This window comes from Leucopleurus acutus (genome assembly GCF_964270905.1).
Source record: "Leucopleurus acutus genome assembly, chromosome: 16".
Lineage (NCBI taxonomy): Eukaryota > Metazoa > Chordata > Mammalia > Artiodactyla > Delphinidae > Leucopleurus > Leucopleurus acutus.
The window spans coordinates 34,711,780-34,726,333 of NC_139158.1; the positions used below are offsets into that span (position 1 = coordinate 34,711,780).

At 55.4% G+C, this 14,554-nt stretch overlaps 1 protein-coding gene across 1 annotated transcript; it reads left to right on the top strand.

Annotated features, from left to right (window-relative positions):
- The first annotated feature begins 598 nt into the window (after positions 1–598).
- On the top strand, positions 599–8,939 carry NAGPA (N-acetylglucosamine-1-phosphodiester alpha-N-acetylglucosaminidase). Its single transcript, XM_082856342.1, has 11 exons — positions 599–702; positions 793–1,248; positions 2,246–2,385; positions 3,340–3,448; positions 4,527–4,655; positions 5,137–5,342; positions 5,447–5,494; positions 6,538–6,666; positions 6,827–6,958; positions 7,044–7,107; positions 8,514–8,939. Exons 1-11 carry the CDS (start codon positions 617–619, stop codon positions 8,722–8,724), a joined length of 1,710 nt encoding a protein of 569 aa, XP_082712468.1. The 5' UTR covers positions 599–616; the 3' UTR covers positions 8,725–8,939.
- The last annotated feature ends 5,615 nt before the right edge of the window (positions 8,940–14,554 follow it).

Sequence of the window (14,554 nt, forward strand, 5' to 3'; positions counted from 1 at the left end):
GAGCCCCGACACTAATCTCATGTCTGGGAAAAGACCTGGAAACTTATTATAGGTCCAGGTGTGTCTGTGGTGCTGATTTCAGGCTACGTGCACATGGGCATTAAAAAAAAAAAAAAAAAAAAAAGCTAGGGGGATTCCCCGGTGGCGCAGTGGTTGAGCGTCCGCCTGCCGATGCAGGGGACACGGGTTCGTGCCCCAGTCCGGGAAGATCCCACATGCCGCGGAGCGGCTGGGCCCATGAGCCATGGCCGCTAAGCCTGCGCGTCCGAAGCCTGTGCTCCACAACGAGAGGCCACAACAGTGAGAGGCCCACGTACCAAAAAAAAAAAAAAAAGTCTATGAATAAAGCGCAAACGTTAACAATTGGTAAAGATAAGTAAAAAGTGTAAGAGAATTCTTTATACTACCTTTTTTTAACTTTCCATAGACTTCAAATTACATCAACGTGAAAACTTCCCGCCGCCCCAGCGCCCGCCCCTTCTAAAATAACACAGTAAATTACAGGAAGAGATTTTGGGATATCCAGAAAAGTATAAGCAATTCAGAGCTAAAAGCTGCCACCAGAAGTCCTAAGTCATGTGGGGTGGGCCCACGTGACCGGAGGCCCGAGTCCAACATGGCGGCCTCCATGGGTCGCTGCCTTCTCTTCTTCATTTCACTGCGCGGCTTCCTCGGTGAGGCGTCCGGCGACCTCGGCTCGGGGTGAGTACAGCTGCCTGGGTCAAGCCTCGTTGGGGGGTCCCCCAGACCCGGGCACAGCACTCCGAGCTCAGGTCTGCCCCATCCCAGCAGGGCCTCCCGCGACGATGACTTGCTGCTGCCTTACTCCCGCACGCGGGCGCGCTCTGCCCGGGACTGCACAAGGGTGCGCGCCGGCAGCCGCGAGCACGAGAGGTGGCCGCCGTCCCCCTCAAACCCCGGTGCCCGCGGCCCCAACGTACGCATCTTCGTCTCGCACTTCGCAGACCGCGCGGTGGCCGGCCACCTGACGCGGGCCGCCGAGCCCCTGCGCACCTTCTCGGTGCTGGAGCCCGGCGGGCCCGGCGGCTGCGCTTCAAGGCGCCGCGCCACCGTGGAGGAGACGGCGCGGGCGGCCGGCTGCAGCGTCGCCCAGAATGGCGGCTTCTTCCGCATGGATACGGGCGAGTGCCTGGGGAACGTTGTGAGCGACGGGCGGCGGGTGAGCAGCGCCGGGGGGCTGCAGAACGCGCAGTTCGGGATCCGCCGCGACGGGACCCTGGTCACCGGGTGAGGAAGCAGGGAGTCCCGTGACTGTCTAGGCCCTAGATTCTAGAGCAGAGAGCCTGAGAGTTGAGGTGTAGCCGTGCTGCCGTGTTCAAGTCCCCTAACCAAACTGAGCCTCCGTTTTCTCATCTTCAGAATGGGGAAAGTAATGCCTTCCTTGTAGAGTTTATTCATTTTCCAGTATCGTGTAGCGCTTGCTTTGGGTCGGTAAATGTGCTGCGTACTGAGGATATAGCTGTGAACAAGCACAGCCTTTGCCTTCAAAAAAGGACACTACCCCCCCACCCCATTACTAGGAAAAATAAACAAAACCCAGGGAGATAATTAAGTTAATTCAAATTGTATATGTGCAGTGAAACGTTGAACAGATTGTAAATAGAGTGTTGAGTTTCGGGAAGGTGATAAGGAAAGACTTGTCTGGGGAGGTGACCTTTGAGTTGAGACATGAAAATTAATCACAAGTCAGCCAGAGTCAGAACTGGAGGAAGAGCATTGCAGTCAGAAGGAACAGCAAGCACTAAGGCTCAGAGGTGCAGAGGGGCTTGGTGTGTGTGAGGGACTGAAGGAAGGAGCAAAATATCAGAGGAGGATAGGACCGACTTTGGTCATTTATTTATTTATTTTGACTTTGGTCATTTTAAAGCTTGCTCTGACCCTGCTGGATACTAGGCTGGTTGGGCCGTAGTAGGAGCAAGGAGGCCAATTAAGAGGCTGTTGCAGGCATCAGATGGTAGTTTGGCTGGGGTGACGGCCTGAGAGATTAAGGGCCATAGGTGGACTTGTGATCTGTTGGGGATGGTTGTTTCTGTTAAATGAAGTGTAGATTGGGATGCCTAGACTGTTTGCAAAGATTGCTTCCAGGACCAGGCAGGTTCCTGGGCATGAGGAGGAATCAAGTAGCCAGGTGGTGGGGCGGGCGGGGGTAGTGTGTGTGGGGGGGAGGGCACTACCTGCAGCTGCCACTGCTGTTGACTGAATCTCATGCCTTCCCTGTGTCCAGGTACCTGTCTGAAGAGGAGGTGCTGGACACTGAGAATCCGTTTGTGCAGCTGCTGAGCGGGGTCGTGTGGCTGATTCGCAACGGAAGCATCTACATAAACGAGAGTCAGGCGGCTGAGTGCGATGAGACACAGGAGACAGGTGGGGGAAGGGCAATGAGTATGATGAGATGTGGGTGATGAGTGGGGGTGTTGGCAACAAGCCTCTTGAAAACCAGGACCAGTGGGGTGGTGGGGGAAGTCTTTCAACAAGTACTATTCTAGGTATTGGGGATCAGTGGGGATTAAAGCAGATAAGATCCCTGCATTGTGGACTATATAAGAAATGAAATAGATATTAATTATACTGGAAAGAAGTGGTAAGTGCTAAGAAAGAAAAAGTTGGAGGAAAGGAGCTATGGACAAGAGAATAGAGAAGTGTTCCTAAAATGTTTGTGGACCGGCAGCATCAGCTCGAACTTCAGCCCCTACCCCTGTGCCTCAGTGCTACAGAATCAGAATCCCTGGGGCTGAGGCCCAAGAGTGTGTGTTCTAAGGAGCCCCCTGTGTGATTCTGATTGACATTCAATTTTGAGAACCACTGGGATATGGAATACTGGGACAGGGAAGGTTCCCCATGGCCCTGATGTGGAAATGGGCTGTTTTAGACTGTGCAATCAGGGAAGGCCTCATGGAGGAGGTGACTTAGATCAGAAGGCGCAAGCCATGGGAAGAGCTGGGGAGAAGTGCAGTCCAGCCAGAAGTAGAAAGTGGCGGCAGGGTGTTCAGAGGCGTGGGCCCCCAGGAGATGAGGTAGAAGAAGCAGGCTAAGGAGGTCATGCCAGGCCTTGGTAAGGCATTTGGATTTTGTTCTAAGGACAGTGGAGGCCGTTGGAGCATTTTCACCTGGAGTTTGATCTTGATTTACATTGAAGAACGCCCTTTGGCTACTCTGCGGAGACCGACTGGGGCGGGGCACGGGAAGAGAGATGTTGCATGCATAGACCTGGAGGTGGAGAGTGATGTCTCTGTGGAGAGTGACTGGCAGAAAGTGGCAGGCAGAGCTTAGTAGGCCTCCCAAAGGGCCAGGTGATCAGCCAGGCTGCCTCTCCTTCAGGTTCCTTCAGCAAATTTGTGAACGTGATGTCAGCCAGGACAGCCGTGGGCCACGACCGGGAGGGGCAGCTGGTGCTCTTCCACGTGGACGGGCAGACGGAGCAGCGGGGGTGAGTGCCGTGAGCCAGGGCCTCTAGGCCTGGGCTGAGTCCTGCTCTGAGGAACTCCAGCCCACCAACAGCTGCCCTTCTGACCTCCAGCTGTTCCCTGGGGATGTTCACAGCCATCTGTTCCCTGTCTTCCCACAGGCAGAGGGTCCCTAGATCTGTCCCACTTCCAAGAACTCATCATCTTCCACACACTTGCTCTCAGTCTCGCCAACTTAGGGCCTTATCTCTCCTGAGCTCTGATTGGGGTGAAAGGAAATTATCACAAAGTTAGCTGGGAGTAGACCTCGGTTCCAATCCTAGCTTGGCCATCTGCTGGCTCTGTGGCCATAGACAAGTCATTTGACCTCTCTGAGCTGCTGTTTCCTCCTCTGTAAAGTGAGTGTGCCAGTCTGCTGTTGCTGTGTAACAACACAGGCAGCACTGATTTGTTAGATCAAAGCTCTGTAGGTCAGGAGTCAGTGGGTGGGGGGGCCCAACTGAGTTCTCTGTTCAGGATGTCCCACAGACAAAACCTAGCTGTTGGCCAGGCGGGGTGCTTATCTGGAGCTTCTGGGGAAGAATCCTCTTCCCATCTTCTTCGGGTTGTTGGCAGAATACAGTTCCTTGGAGTTGTAGGACTGAGGTCTTTGTGTCATTGCTGGCTGGGGGCCTCTCCACTCATGAGGCTGCCCACGTTCCCCCTTATGTATATACCCTTCTCTTGTATATCTTGAAGCTGCAAAGGTGTGTCAAATCCATCTAATCCCCTTGTATTTCCAATCTCTCTCACTTCCTCTTCTGCCTCAGCCATAGAAAGCTCTCTGCTTTTAAGGGCTCCTGTGATTCCATCGGGGCCACCCAGATAATCCAGGACAGTGTGCCCACTTGCAGACAGCTGTGCCATGTATCATAACATGATCAGGAGAGTGATCTCTTGTTATAGTCATAGCTTCCCGGGATTGGGACAGGACACCTTTTGGGGGGCATTTAGAAATTTGCCTGTCATAGTGGGTGTGTGATACTGTCCACTGTGGAAAGTAAGATGCATTAACCCAGAAACGGCTGTGGCAAGGTCAGCAGCACTGGTCTTGTGCCACAGCATTAACCTGTGGGAGATGGCGGAGTTCCTGCTGAAACAGAACGTGGTAAATGCCATCAACCTGGACGGAGGGGGCTCTGCCACCTTCGTGCTCAACGGGACCCTGGCCAGTTACCCATCCGATCACTGGTAAGCATACCAGAGCCCCCTTGTTGAGGTCCAAGGCCAAGCTTGTCCCCGACTGTCTCATTCAACAAATATTGAGTACCTACTCTGTGCCCGGCTCTGGGGATTCAGCAGAGAGCAGGAGGAGCCAAGACCCCTGCTTCTCGCTGCTTACAGGAAGTATATGTAGCGTACCAGCACCGCGCAGGCCGATGGAAGGGGGTGATTGGTCAGGAAAGACCTGAGGATAGTGAAGCATGAGCTGAGATCTGGAGGATGAGGGGCTAGGTGGGCATGGGAGAGCCTTCTGGGCATAGAAGAGCATGTGCAAAGGCCCTGGGGTGGAAGGGATTGTTGGGGGTGGGAAGAACCTGTAAAAGGCTGGAGAAGAGACAATGAAGAGAGGCAGGGAAAGGCAGCCCTCAGGGGCTGCAGTGGGGGGTTTGAGGGTTTGCTGGGGTGGCCAGCACTTCAGCCTCTCTTCACACTCCTGTTTCTTCTGCAGCCAGGACAACATGTGGCGCTGTCCTCGCCACGTGTCCACCGTGGTGTGTGTGCACGAGCCCCGCTGCCAGCCGTCTGACTGCAACGGCCACGGGACTTGCGTGGAGGGGCGCTGCCAGTGTACGGGGCGCTTCTGGCGGGGCGCCGCCTGCAGCGAGCTGGACTGTGGCCCTGCCAACTGCAGCCAGCATGGGCTCTGCACGGAGAGTGAGTGGGACTCGTTGGGAGGCAGCTCCATCCCGGGCTCCCCGCTCTCACTGCCCCAGCCCTGCCTGGGCCCTCACCTGACCTTCTTGGTCTTGTCTTGGCAGCCGGCTGCCGCTGCGAAGCTGGATGGACAGGGTCCAACTGCAGTGAAGGTAAAAGCCACCAGGCCAGCCTCCTCCCCAGCCCCCTGGGCACACGGGAGAGGGTGAGCCTGGCAGCTGCGAGCCTCAGCTGCCTTTATCCCTGCCTCCTGGTCTGCAAGTCGCTTGCCTCTTGTCTCATGCTTTTGCCTCACGTGTAAATCACTGTATTAGTGTCCTGGGGCTGCTGCAACAGATTCCACCAACTCAGGCTTAAAACATTACTTTATTCTCTCACAGTTCTGGAGGCTAGAACTCCATAATCAAGGGGTCAGTAGGGCTGCACTGGCTCTGAAAGGTCTGGGGGAGGGTCCTTCCTGCCTCTTCCAGCTTCTGGGGGTCCCATGCATTCCTGGGCTGGTGGCTGCATCGCCCCATCTCTGCCTCTGACTTCACAGGCACAGCCTTCTCCCCTGTCTGTCTCCAGTCTCCCGCTCTGTCCTCTTACAAGGACCCCAGGCCACTGGACTTGGGTCCACCTTAAGTGCAGGATGTTTTCATTCCAAGATCCTTAACTTAATTGCATCTGCAAAGACCCTATTTCCAAATAAGTTCACATTCACAGGTTCTGGGGATTAGAACATATCTTTGGGAGGACACAGCTCAATGCACTCATAACCCTCCATAGCTTAAATCCTTAGTGGCTTTCTTTGGCTCTGAGTGAAAAACTTGAACTCCTCAGCATGACCTGCCAGGCCCTGGGGGCTCCAGCCACGCCCTGCTCTCCAAGCCTCAATGTCAGGTCCTCAGAGGCCTCCCCACCCCACCTCCTCAGTGCTTTGCTGCTGCCACAATAGGTCCCCTCCCTCCAGCGTGTGTCCTCCCTTGTCCTTTGACACCTGCTTTCTGGCTTGCTGGCTGCCTGCCCTCAATGAGATCACAGCCTCGGGGCCTGCCGCATACCAACTTCTCCAGAACTATCTGTTGGGAGAACATGTGAACCTACAGGGCCACTTGGGGCGAGAGAGTTGCGTTTGCAATCCTGTTGGCCCCAGCCTGGGTGGGGTTGCGGGGCAGGACCAGATTTTGCAAAGGCCCTGCTTCCCTCATCCCAGCGTGCACCAGCAGCTCCTTTGGGGAGGACTGTACCAAGAAGTGTCAGTGTCATAATGGAGCCACCTGTGACCCAGTTCGGGGGACCTGCGCCTGTCCCCCTGGATTCACTGGAGACATCTGTATGCAGGGTAAGCTGGAAGGGCCCCTGACTCAGCCACGAGGGAGCCCCGCCCAGGGGATGCTTCTGCATCAGCTCAGCTCAGCACACCACTGGGCCCATCCCGGCAGTGCAGAGAGAGGCCCTGCCACTGATGCCTCCACCTCTGTCCTCCTGGCTCCTCCCTGCAGAGTGTCCCCTCGGCTGGTACGGGCCAGACTGCCAGAGCCCTTGCAAGTGTGAGCACCAGTGTCCCTGCGACCCCCAGACCGGCAACTGCAGCCTCACCTGGTCACACACCTTGAATAGCATCCTCTCCCGAGGTACGGCCCCTCCCAGCCTCCCCGGGGACAGCAGGGGGCAGACCCCTCCTCTCCCAACCTTCAGCCTCTCCCTGGCATCTTGCAGTGAAGCAGTGTCTCCCGCTACCCAAGGACACCCTGCGGGCAGGAGAACTCTCCCTTTTCACCAGGTAGGTACTTTGCTGGGAGCTGGGGCAGGGGTGGGAGGAATCCCCCCTCCCTCTGCCTTTGAGGCGTGGCCTCTGCTCAGGGTCTGGGCAGGGCTAGGAAGTGGCAGCTGGGCACCAGATGACAATTCTCTGACATAAGCACAGGGAGAGTCCTAGGTGATGCTCGCAGCCACCTGTGCTGTCCAGGGAGATGCTGAGAAGGACCCTGGCCACCACCCCAGTGGAATCTAGGGGCCAGGTTGTGGGCTTTTTTTCTCAGCTTCCGGTGCAAGAAGCATGAAGCCCTGAGCAGTTCACGTCATTTCTCTGACACCTGGGGGTGTTCACCCCTCGTGTTGGGTCTTTACTTTCTAGTGCAGGGGGTCTTCAACTTGACCTCCAGGGGAGTGTGTTAAAAGAGAGAGCTGGGTTCAAGAACCAATGCTGTTGGTCTGGGAGCCCCACTTGGAGAACCTCTCTTCTCATTGTTCTCATGTCCCATAGCACCCCTGGGTGCTCGGCCCAGCCCCGTCCCCTCAAAGTGGGAAGCAGGTGTAGGTGTGAACGAAAAGCCCCTTAGCCTTGTCCTGGAGGCAGCACCTGGGAGCTCATCACAAACGCAGATCCCAGATCCCTCCTGGAGGTCCTGACCCTGAGTTGGGTGGGGCCTGGAGGAAAATCCTGGAAGTGTGCTGGGAATTGCAGCGGAGCAGGGACAGTGGTTCCTGGGAGCCCTGCACCCCAAGCTCAGCCTCCTCGGGTGTGAGACCTGCAGTGAGGGAAGGGGTGCCATGGGGTGCTAAGGGGCACAGCTGCAGGCCCTGCCGCCCGAGCAGTCTGCTTTTGCATTGAGGGCTTCAGACAAAGACTCACGTGAAGGAAAAAAGATCATTGAAGGACCCCACCCATCCCTGCCAGCTCCCTGCCTTGGAGGAAGGGGTGTGGGTCCTCCCTGCTCTGTGTGCTTTGAGGACCCTGGAGAGAACCCAGCCTCTGTTGTCAACATCCCCGGAAGCACAGAATGCAAACTGCTGCTTCCCGGGGCAGATTAGGTCCCCAGCTGTATTACATGTGGCCTGTACCCATTGAAATTTACACTTATTAGCAACATCTGAAACTCAGTAACATTCATGTAAAAATCTTCTTTTTTCCCACGGCTGCTCTTGAAATATCAGGAGATGTGGCCGCACCGGCCTTAGTCCCACATAACAACTGTCCCCGCTGCTCCCAAACATGCGTGGAGTGTGCCCTCCACCCCACCAGGCCCATTTGTTCCTCGACAGTGTGCGGTCCCTGGAGGCCCCCGACCCTGTGCCCCTGTTCTGGGAGGAGGAGCCAAGTGAGGGGAGGGAGGGAGCCCCTCCAGCACACCCCCAGCCCGAAGCGCCCAACAGTGTCCCCGTTCGGGGTTTCTCTCCTGCCCCCAGGACCACCTGGCTGGCCATCACCTTGGCCCTGGTTTTCCTTCTGGTGATCAGCATGGTGGCAAACGTGTCCTTGTTCCTCGGGTCAAGGGCAGCGAGGAGCCGGCACCTGGATGGGGCCTACGTCTACCACCCACTGCAGGAGATGAACGGGGAGCTCCTGGCTGCTGAGAAGGAGCAACCGGGTGACACCTGTAACCCCTTCAAGGACTGAAGCCTCCAGCTGCCCGTCATGACCTGTTCTGGAGGCTCGTTGCCATGAGCTCTGGCTTCTGCAGGGGAAATTCCAAGGCCACTGACCATCTGGGTGGTCTCGACCCACGTGCCAAGCCAGGCTTCTGACAGCACCTGTGCCTCAGCCCCTCACCTGGCCGCCTGCCGTGGCACGTGCAACCCTAGCGATGCAGCGCGCCCTGGAGAGATGCTGCCTCCTTCCCCGCCTGCCTGTGCCTGCCGCTCACGAGGCCTGTCCCCCAAGGGCCTGCCCCGCTGCTGCCAAAGAGCCTCCAGCCTCCTGGGGCAGGGGCGCTGCCAGTGGAACTCATGATGACCGAACTGTGGCCAAGTGGCAGGGTCCAGCCAGCCCCCGTCGGATGGGGTGAAGAGACTATGGCCACATCGAGGGACCCTTTTTTACAGACCTCATCACCGAACTTGCCAACTAGAATTCTATTTCCCGTCATGGGAAGCTCCTTAAAGGGAAGAGGGGTGAAATCATGTTTACAGGCTCTCTATTTTGTCCTGCCGCCAGAAGGGTTTTTCTACCACTTGAATAAATTGATATAATAAAAGGACCCCTGGAGCGGCATCTGAATGTGGAATTGTGGAATTGAGGGACCCCTAGATTTTGACAGGTGGGGCTGCTTAACCTGAGTCAGGGGCATGTCCAGCTCCCTTATCTATTTTGTTTAATCCAGGGGTTCTCACTTTAAAGTGTACTCGAATTATCTGGAAGAGCTTGCTAAAAATGCAGATTCTGGCCTGGGCTGGAGCCTCAGAGTCTGCAGGTCTCACTGAGCTCCCAGGTGATAGCTGCAGGTGTCTGGACCACACTTTGAAAGAGGAAAGTTTAGTCCGCACCATGTTTTAGTAGAATTTAAATTAGTTACCAACGCTTAGAAGTCAAGAGGTTAACTCCAGTTTTCTGGTTTCTGTCTTTTTATATATATATATAAATTTATTTATTTTTGGCAGCATTGGGTCTTCGTTGCTGCGCACAGGCTTTCTCTTGTTGTGGCACGCGGGGGCTACGCTTTGTTGTGGTGCACGGGCTTCTCACTGCAGTAGCTTCTCTTGTTGCGGAGCACGGGCTCTAGGCACATGGGCTTCAGTAGTTGTGGCTCGCGGGCTCTAGAGCGCAGGCTCAGTAGTTACGGCACATGGGCTTATTTGCTCTGCGGCATGTGGGATCTGCCCAGACCAGGGCTCAAACCCATGTCCCCTGCATTGGCAGGCGGATTCTTAACCCCTGCACCACGAGGGAAGTCCTCTGGTTTCTCTTTAAAAGAAAGAACTCGAAGCCCCAGCTGATGCCCTCCTGCCGCAGCAAGGAGGCAATGACTTGTCCGAGCTGAGATTGGCTGGTGCCGTCTGGATCTGTCCTCTCCAGCTCATAACAGCCCCAGCAGCTGGCTTCCCTCACCTGTGACCTGCATCCCGGCGAGTATTAGAGTTTGTAACTTGTGGCCTCGAAGGGTCTTTAGGAAGTGCCTGGCGACACCCTGCCCTATGAATATAATATCACACTGTGTGCTTAGCAGCTTTTGGGGGAGGGGAGGTGGGGGAGGTGCTGCTGTTTCCAGCAGGTCCTCAAATAGATCCAGGCATGTGATGGACTGAATGTTTGCATCCCCCCAAGGTTTGTATGTTGAAGCCCTAACTCCCAATGTGATGGTATTTGGAGGTGGGGCCTTTGGTTTAATTAAATTAGGCTTAGATGAGGTCATGAGGGTGGTGCCCTTATAAGAAGTGGAGGAGACAGGAGAGCACCATCTCCATGTGCACACAAAAGGACAAGGCTGTGAGAACACGGTGAGAGGATGGCCGTCTACAAGCCAGGAAGCAGACCCTCACCAAGAATGGAATCTGCCAACACCCAGATCTTGGACTGTAACTGTAGCGGTTACCTAGTGCTATGCAGAAAACAAGCCCAAAACTGGTGGCTTTAAACAACCAGTCATTGCTTCTCATGAAAAGTAATTGTTTCTTGTGCTTCTAAGGTCAGCTGGGTGATTCTGTTGATCTGGGCTAGGATCAGCGAGTCCAGCTGGGCTCACTTATGTGCCTGCCATCAGCTAATGGGCCAGCTGGGGCCTGGTCTGGGGTGGCCACAGCTGAGGACATAGCTCTGGTCCGCGTGGTGTCATCCTCCAGGGGGCTGGCTCAGGCTTGGGATGAATGTGGAGATGGGGATCCAGGGAGAGATGCGAAGCCTCTTGAAGCTTCACCCCTTGATGAAGAGCTGCAAAGGAACATGAATGCAGGAGGCTGACTGAACCCATCACTGCAGCTGAGCTACTGTAACACGGGTCTAATTTCACTTTAGAAAGGAAGTATTCGGTTCAGAGAAGTGAAATATCACAGGCCAGCTCCCAGCCTCCAAGTTCCTGCAGGGATGCATCTGTGGGTCTGTATGTCTTTGTCTTTCCTGGAGACAGGGTGTGGAGAGCTGCCGTGCCAGCCTGCGACATTCCCTACAGGGAACAGGATGTTTGGGTCCTACAGTAGGTGCCACAGGCCAGGGTCTGTCGGTGTCCTGGGGCACATCTCATCAAGCACCTAGTGGACCCATCAGCCCACAGCCCACAATACCCACCACCAAGCCACCAAAAGTTCTCCCTTCTCACTCAGCCCCCATCCTGAGTTTGTGACCAGGTTGGAGGAAAGAGGGGAATGGTTTTCACAGCATGTCCAGGAACTTGACCGCCACTTGTCCAAAGATCCAGGAGCAGGTTTTTATTCCTCCTTCCAGAAATATAAACAACCGAGTTCACGTGTTCCTCCAGGGACCTTGTGTTTCATCTCCACCTGGAAGTTTAGTTTTGTATTTTGCTTTTATTTACTTATTTTTTGGCCACGCCGTGTGGCATGCAGGATCTTAGTTCCCTGACCAGGGGTTGAACTTACGCCCACTGCAGTGGCAGCGCAGACTCCTAACCACTAGGCTGCCAGAGAAGTCCCATATTTTGCTTTCTTTTAATGAACCCCTGGGCTGCTTTGTTGTTTTGCCGCCAGTGTTCAAGGGTAGGAAATAGTTTCAAGAGCTCGGACAAGTTCCCAGGCACCTTAGAATCGATTTGGCATATTCTTTTTGTTTGTTTTGTTTTGTTTTTTGTTTTTTTTTGCGGTACGTGGGCCTCTCACTGTTGTGGCCTCTCCCGTTGCAGAGCACAGGCTCCAGACGCACAGGCTCAGCGGCCATGGCTCACTGGCCCAGCCGCTCCGCGGCATATGGGATCTTCCCGGACCGGGGCATGAACCCGTGTCCCCTGCATCGGCAGGCGGACTCTCAACCACTGCGCCACCAGGGAAGCCCAATTTGGCATATTCTTAAGACAGCTCCCAAGCCTGGCTGCAGGTCTGAATGTATTCCCCCAGAATGACCCACTGAATCAGAATCTCAGGGGTGGGAGTTGGTGGGGGGGGGTCAAGGAATCTACAGGGAGCACCCCCGGGGATCCTGAGGCAACAAGCTGTGGAAACCCTGGTCTTGAAGGGTCTGACGTCCACTGAGGGCATCTTTGTTCTCAACTGTGCTGGCAGCTGGCTGGAGAGTTAGAGTGCTGGGCACAGGCCTAGTGGACTCCAGGCCAGAGGGAGCACAGCAGTACCTGGGGAGGGTCCATCGTGGCGTGCCTGAGGGTCCCTAGGACACTCTGAGCCATGTGAGTCCTGCCCACATTCACCCTCCCTGTGGCCCATGGATTTTTAAAAAATTTGTCACAAGCAGGTATCTATCTTTTTTTATTTTACTTATTTTAATTTTTTTTGTTTTTTTGGGGCCAGGCTGTGCAGCTTGCAGGATCTTAGTTCCCCGACCAGGGATTGAACCCAGGCCACAGCAGTGAAAGCGCTGAGTCCTACCCACTGGACCACCGGGGAAGACCCACTGGTATCTATCTTTGCCCAGCATCCAGTCTCTCTTCTTTCGGTAACTTCCCTTCTTAGGCTGGGTCCCCTGGCAGCAGAACCTGACACTAGGCTGTGAGGGCAAGTAGTTTATTTGGGAGGCGACCCCAGGAAGCCCTGCTGGGGGACAGAAAAGTGAGTCTGGGAAGGGAAGGCAGCCCGTACACGGTGCCTGAGTGAGCAGCTCCCACTGTGGGCGGACAGGCTCAACCCCTGGGACCTCTGGGGGGTGGAGAGAACACCTCGGAGTTGGCCACCTGCTCACAGGGAGCTGAGGGTGTTTATCAGCCTACGTTCATTCATTGAGAACTGAGTTGAGAACTGCTCCTGGGGGTTAACTCCCTGGCACTTCCAGTCTGCCCTTCTCAGGGACGGGGTGATGCTCCAGCCACAAGAGGTAGCCATCAGAGAGAGGGTTGCAGGTTCGTATATCCAGATGTCCTCTGCCCAGGGAAGGTGGGCAGGGCATCGAGAGCCACAGCCGAGAGCCTCCCTCACGTTGCCTTTAGGTAATACCTCTCCCCCAGTCTCCATCCTTGTGGTTTGGCTGGCACTGTCACCTCCCTCCAAGTCCCAGGTGGTCTCAGTGGATGGTTCAGAGATAGGCATCTGTCCCAATCGGCCAATCAGAGCCCACCCTGGAACTTCTCCTGGAAGTGGGGGTGAGAAACTCTGCCAGGATTGTCCAGCATCCAGGGTGTGGGCCACATGGAGGAGAGTGATGCCAGTATGGAGAAGAACCCAACCAAGAAAGGGGGATATTTGATCCCCTGGATCCAGCTGTACCTGAAGCATTCTTGGACTTCCCAATTACATGCACCAGTAAATCCCCATTTTGCTTGAGAGAGTTTGTGTTGGATTTTGGGGTCTCTTGCAACCCCAAGAATCTGAAACTCATGACATTTTGGAGTTGGGAATTTGCAGAGCTTAGATGGGACATGGAGCAGGAGGCAAGATAGTGTCTGAGATTCCAGTACCTACCTGTGGTGTTGGGGGAACACCTGTGACACGAACATACAGGAGCCTAAGTCATTGGTACTGCTGGTCGGGGTTAACATGGGCTACTCATGGCTGTGCAAGTGTTCCCTCCCCACCCCATGGGAGTGATGGAAGACTCCCGGGCACAGAATGTGTACTAGAAGTCCTGGGGGCCTGACTTGGAACCCCAAGAGTTCTGTGTGTTGGGCAGTTGCCATGGTGACATGTGTCTCAGCTGCTGGGCTGCTCCTTATTTAGTTTTAGTATCTGGAAAGACCCCAGAAAAAGATTCCAATCCTGGGATCAACGGGTGGGCTCAGGGGCCCTGAAATGGAAACGGGATTCAAGTGTGACGCCACAGCTTGCATCGGATTCTCGAAGGATCTGTGTCCTGGCTCCAGGACTCTTAGGTCAGGGGTTTCAAATTGTGCCTTTTGGGGACCCGCATTTCTCAGCAGTGCCTTGGTGGGTGCTGAAGGGAGGGGAGGGGAAATGGGCTGGGGAGAAGTTTGAGAGCCACCCAGCACCTTTCCTTCCGGCTCCCTCCAGCTCCTTCCAGGCTCTGCCCAAACTCCCGCAAGAGCTACTTGCACCCTGAGACCCGCCTCCTCTGCAGAGGCCCCTGGCCTCGGAGGAATTGGGCCCAGAGGAAGCCTTTGGGCCACAGGGAGGCTGGGTGTGTTGTGTTCTGCCCTCTCTGGACCGAAAACCCAAGGGGCCTCCCAGACGTCAGCAGTGGAACCTGACCCCAGCTCAGACCTGACCCCAGCTCGCCTGCCACAGGGAGCTCTTAGCCACACCCATGGCAGCTGGCTGTTGTGAGAGCCCCTGCCCAACAGCTCCTGGGCAACCAGTGGAAAAGCAGCAGCTGATTGCTACCTCTCCGGGCGGGTGGGGGCGGGGGGGATGGGGGGGCGCCGAACGCAGCCACAGGAACC

Excerpts from the sequence above, each read along its gene's own strand:
- NAGPA (XM_082856342.1), top strand. The coding sequence starts at position 617 with ATGGCGGCCTCCATGGGTCGCTGCCTTCTCTTCTTCATTTCACTGCGC. Across the intron at positions 703-792 it reads TCCGGCGACCTCGGCTCGGG|GGCCTCCCGCGACGATGACT; the intron begins GTGAGTACAGCT and ends CCATCCCAGCAG. Across the intron at positions 5,495-6,537 it reads AGGGTCCAACTGCAGTGAAG|CGTGCACCAGCAGCTCCTTT; the intron begins GTAAAAGCCACC and ends CCCTCATCCCAG.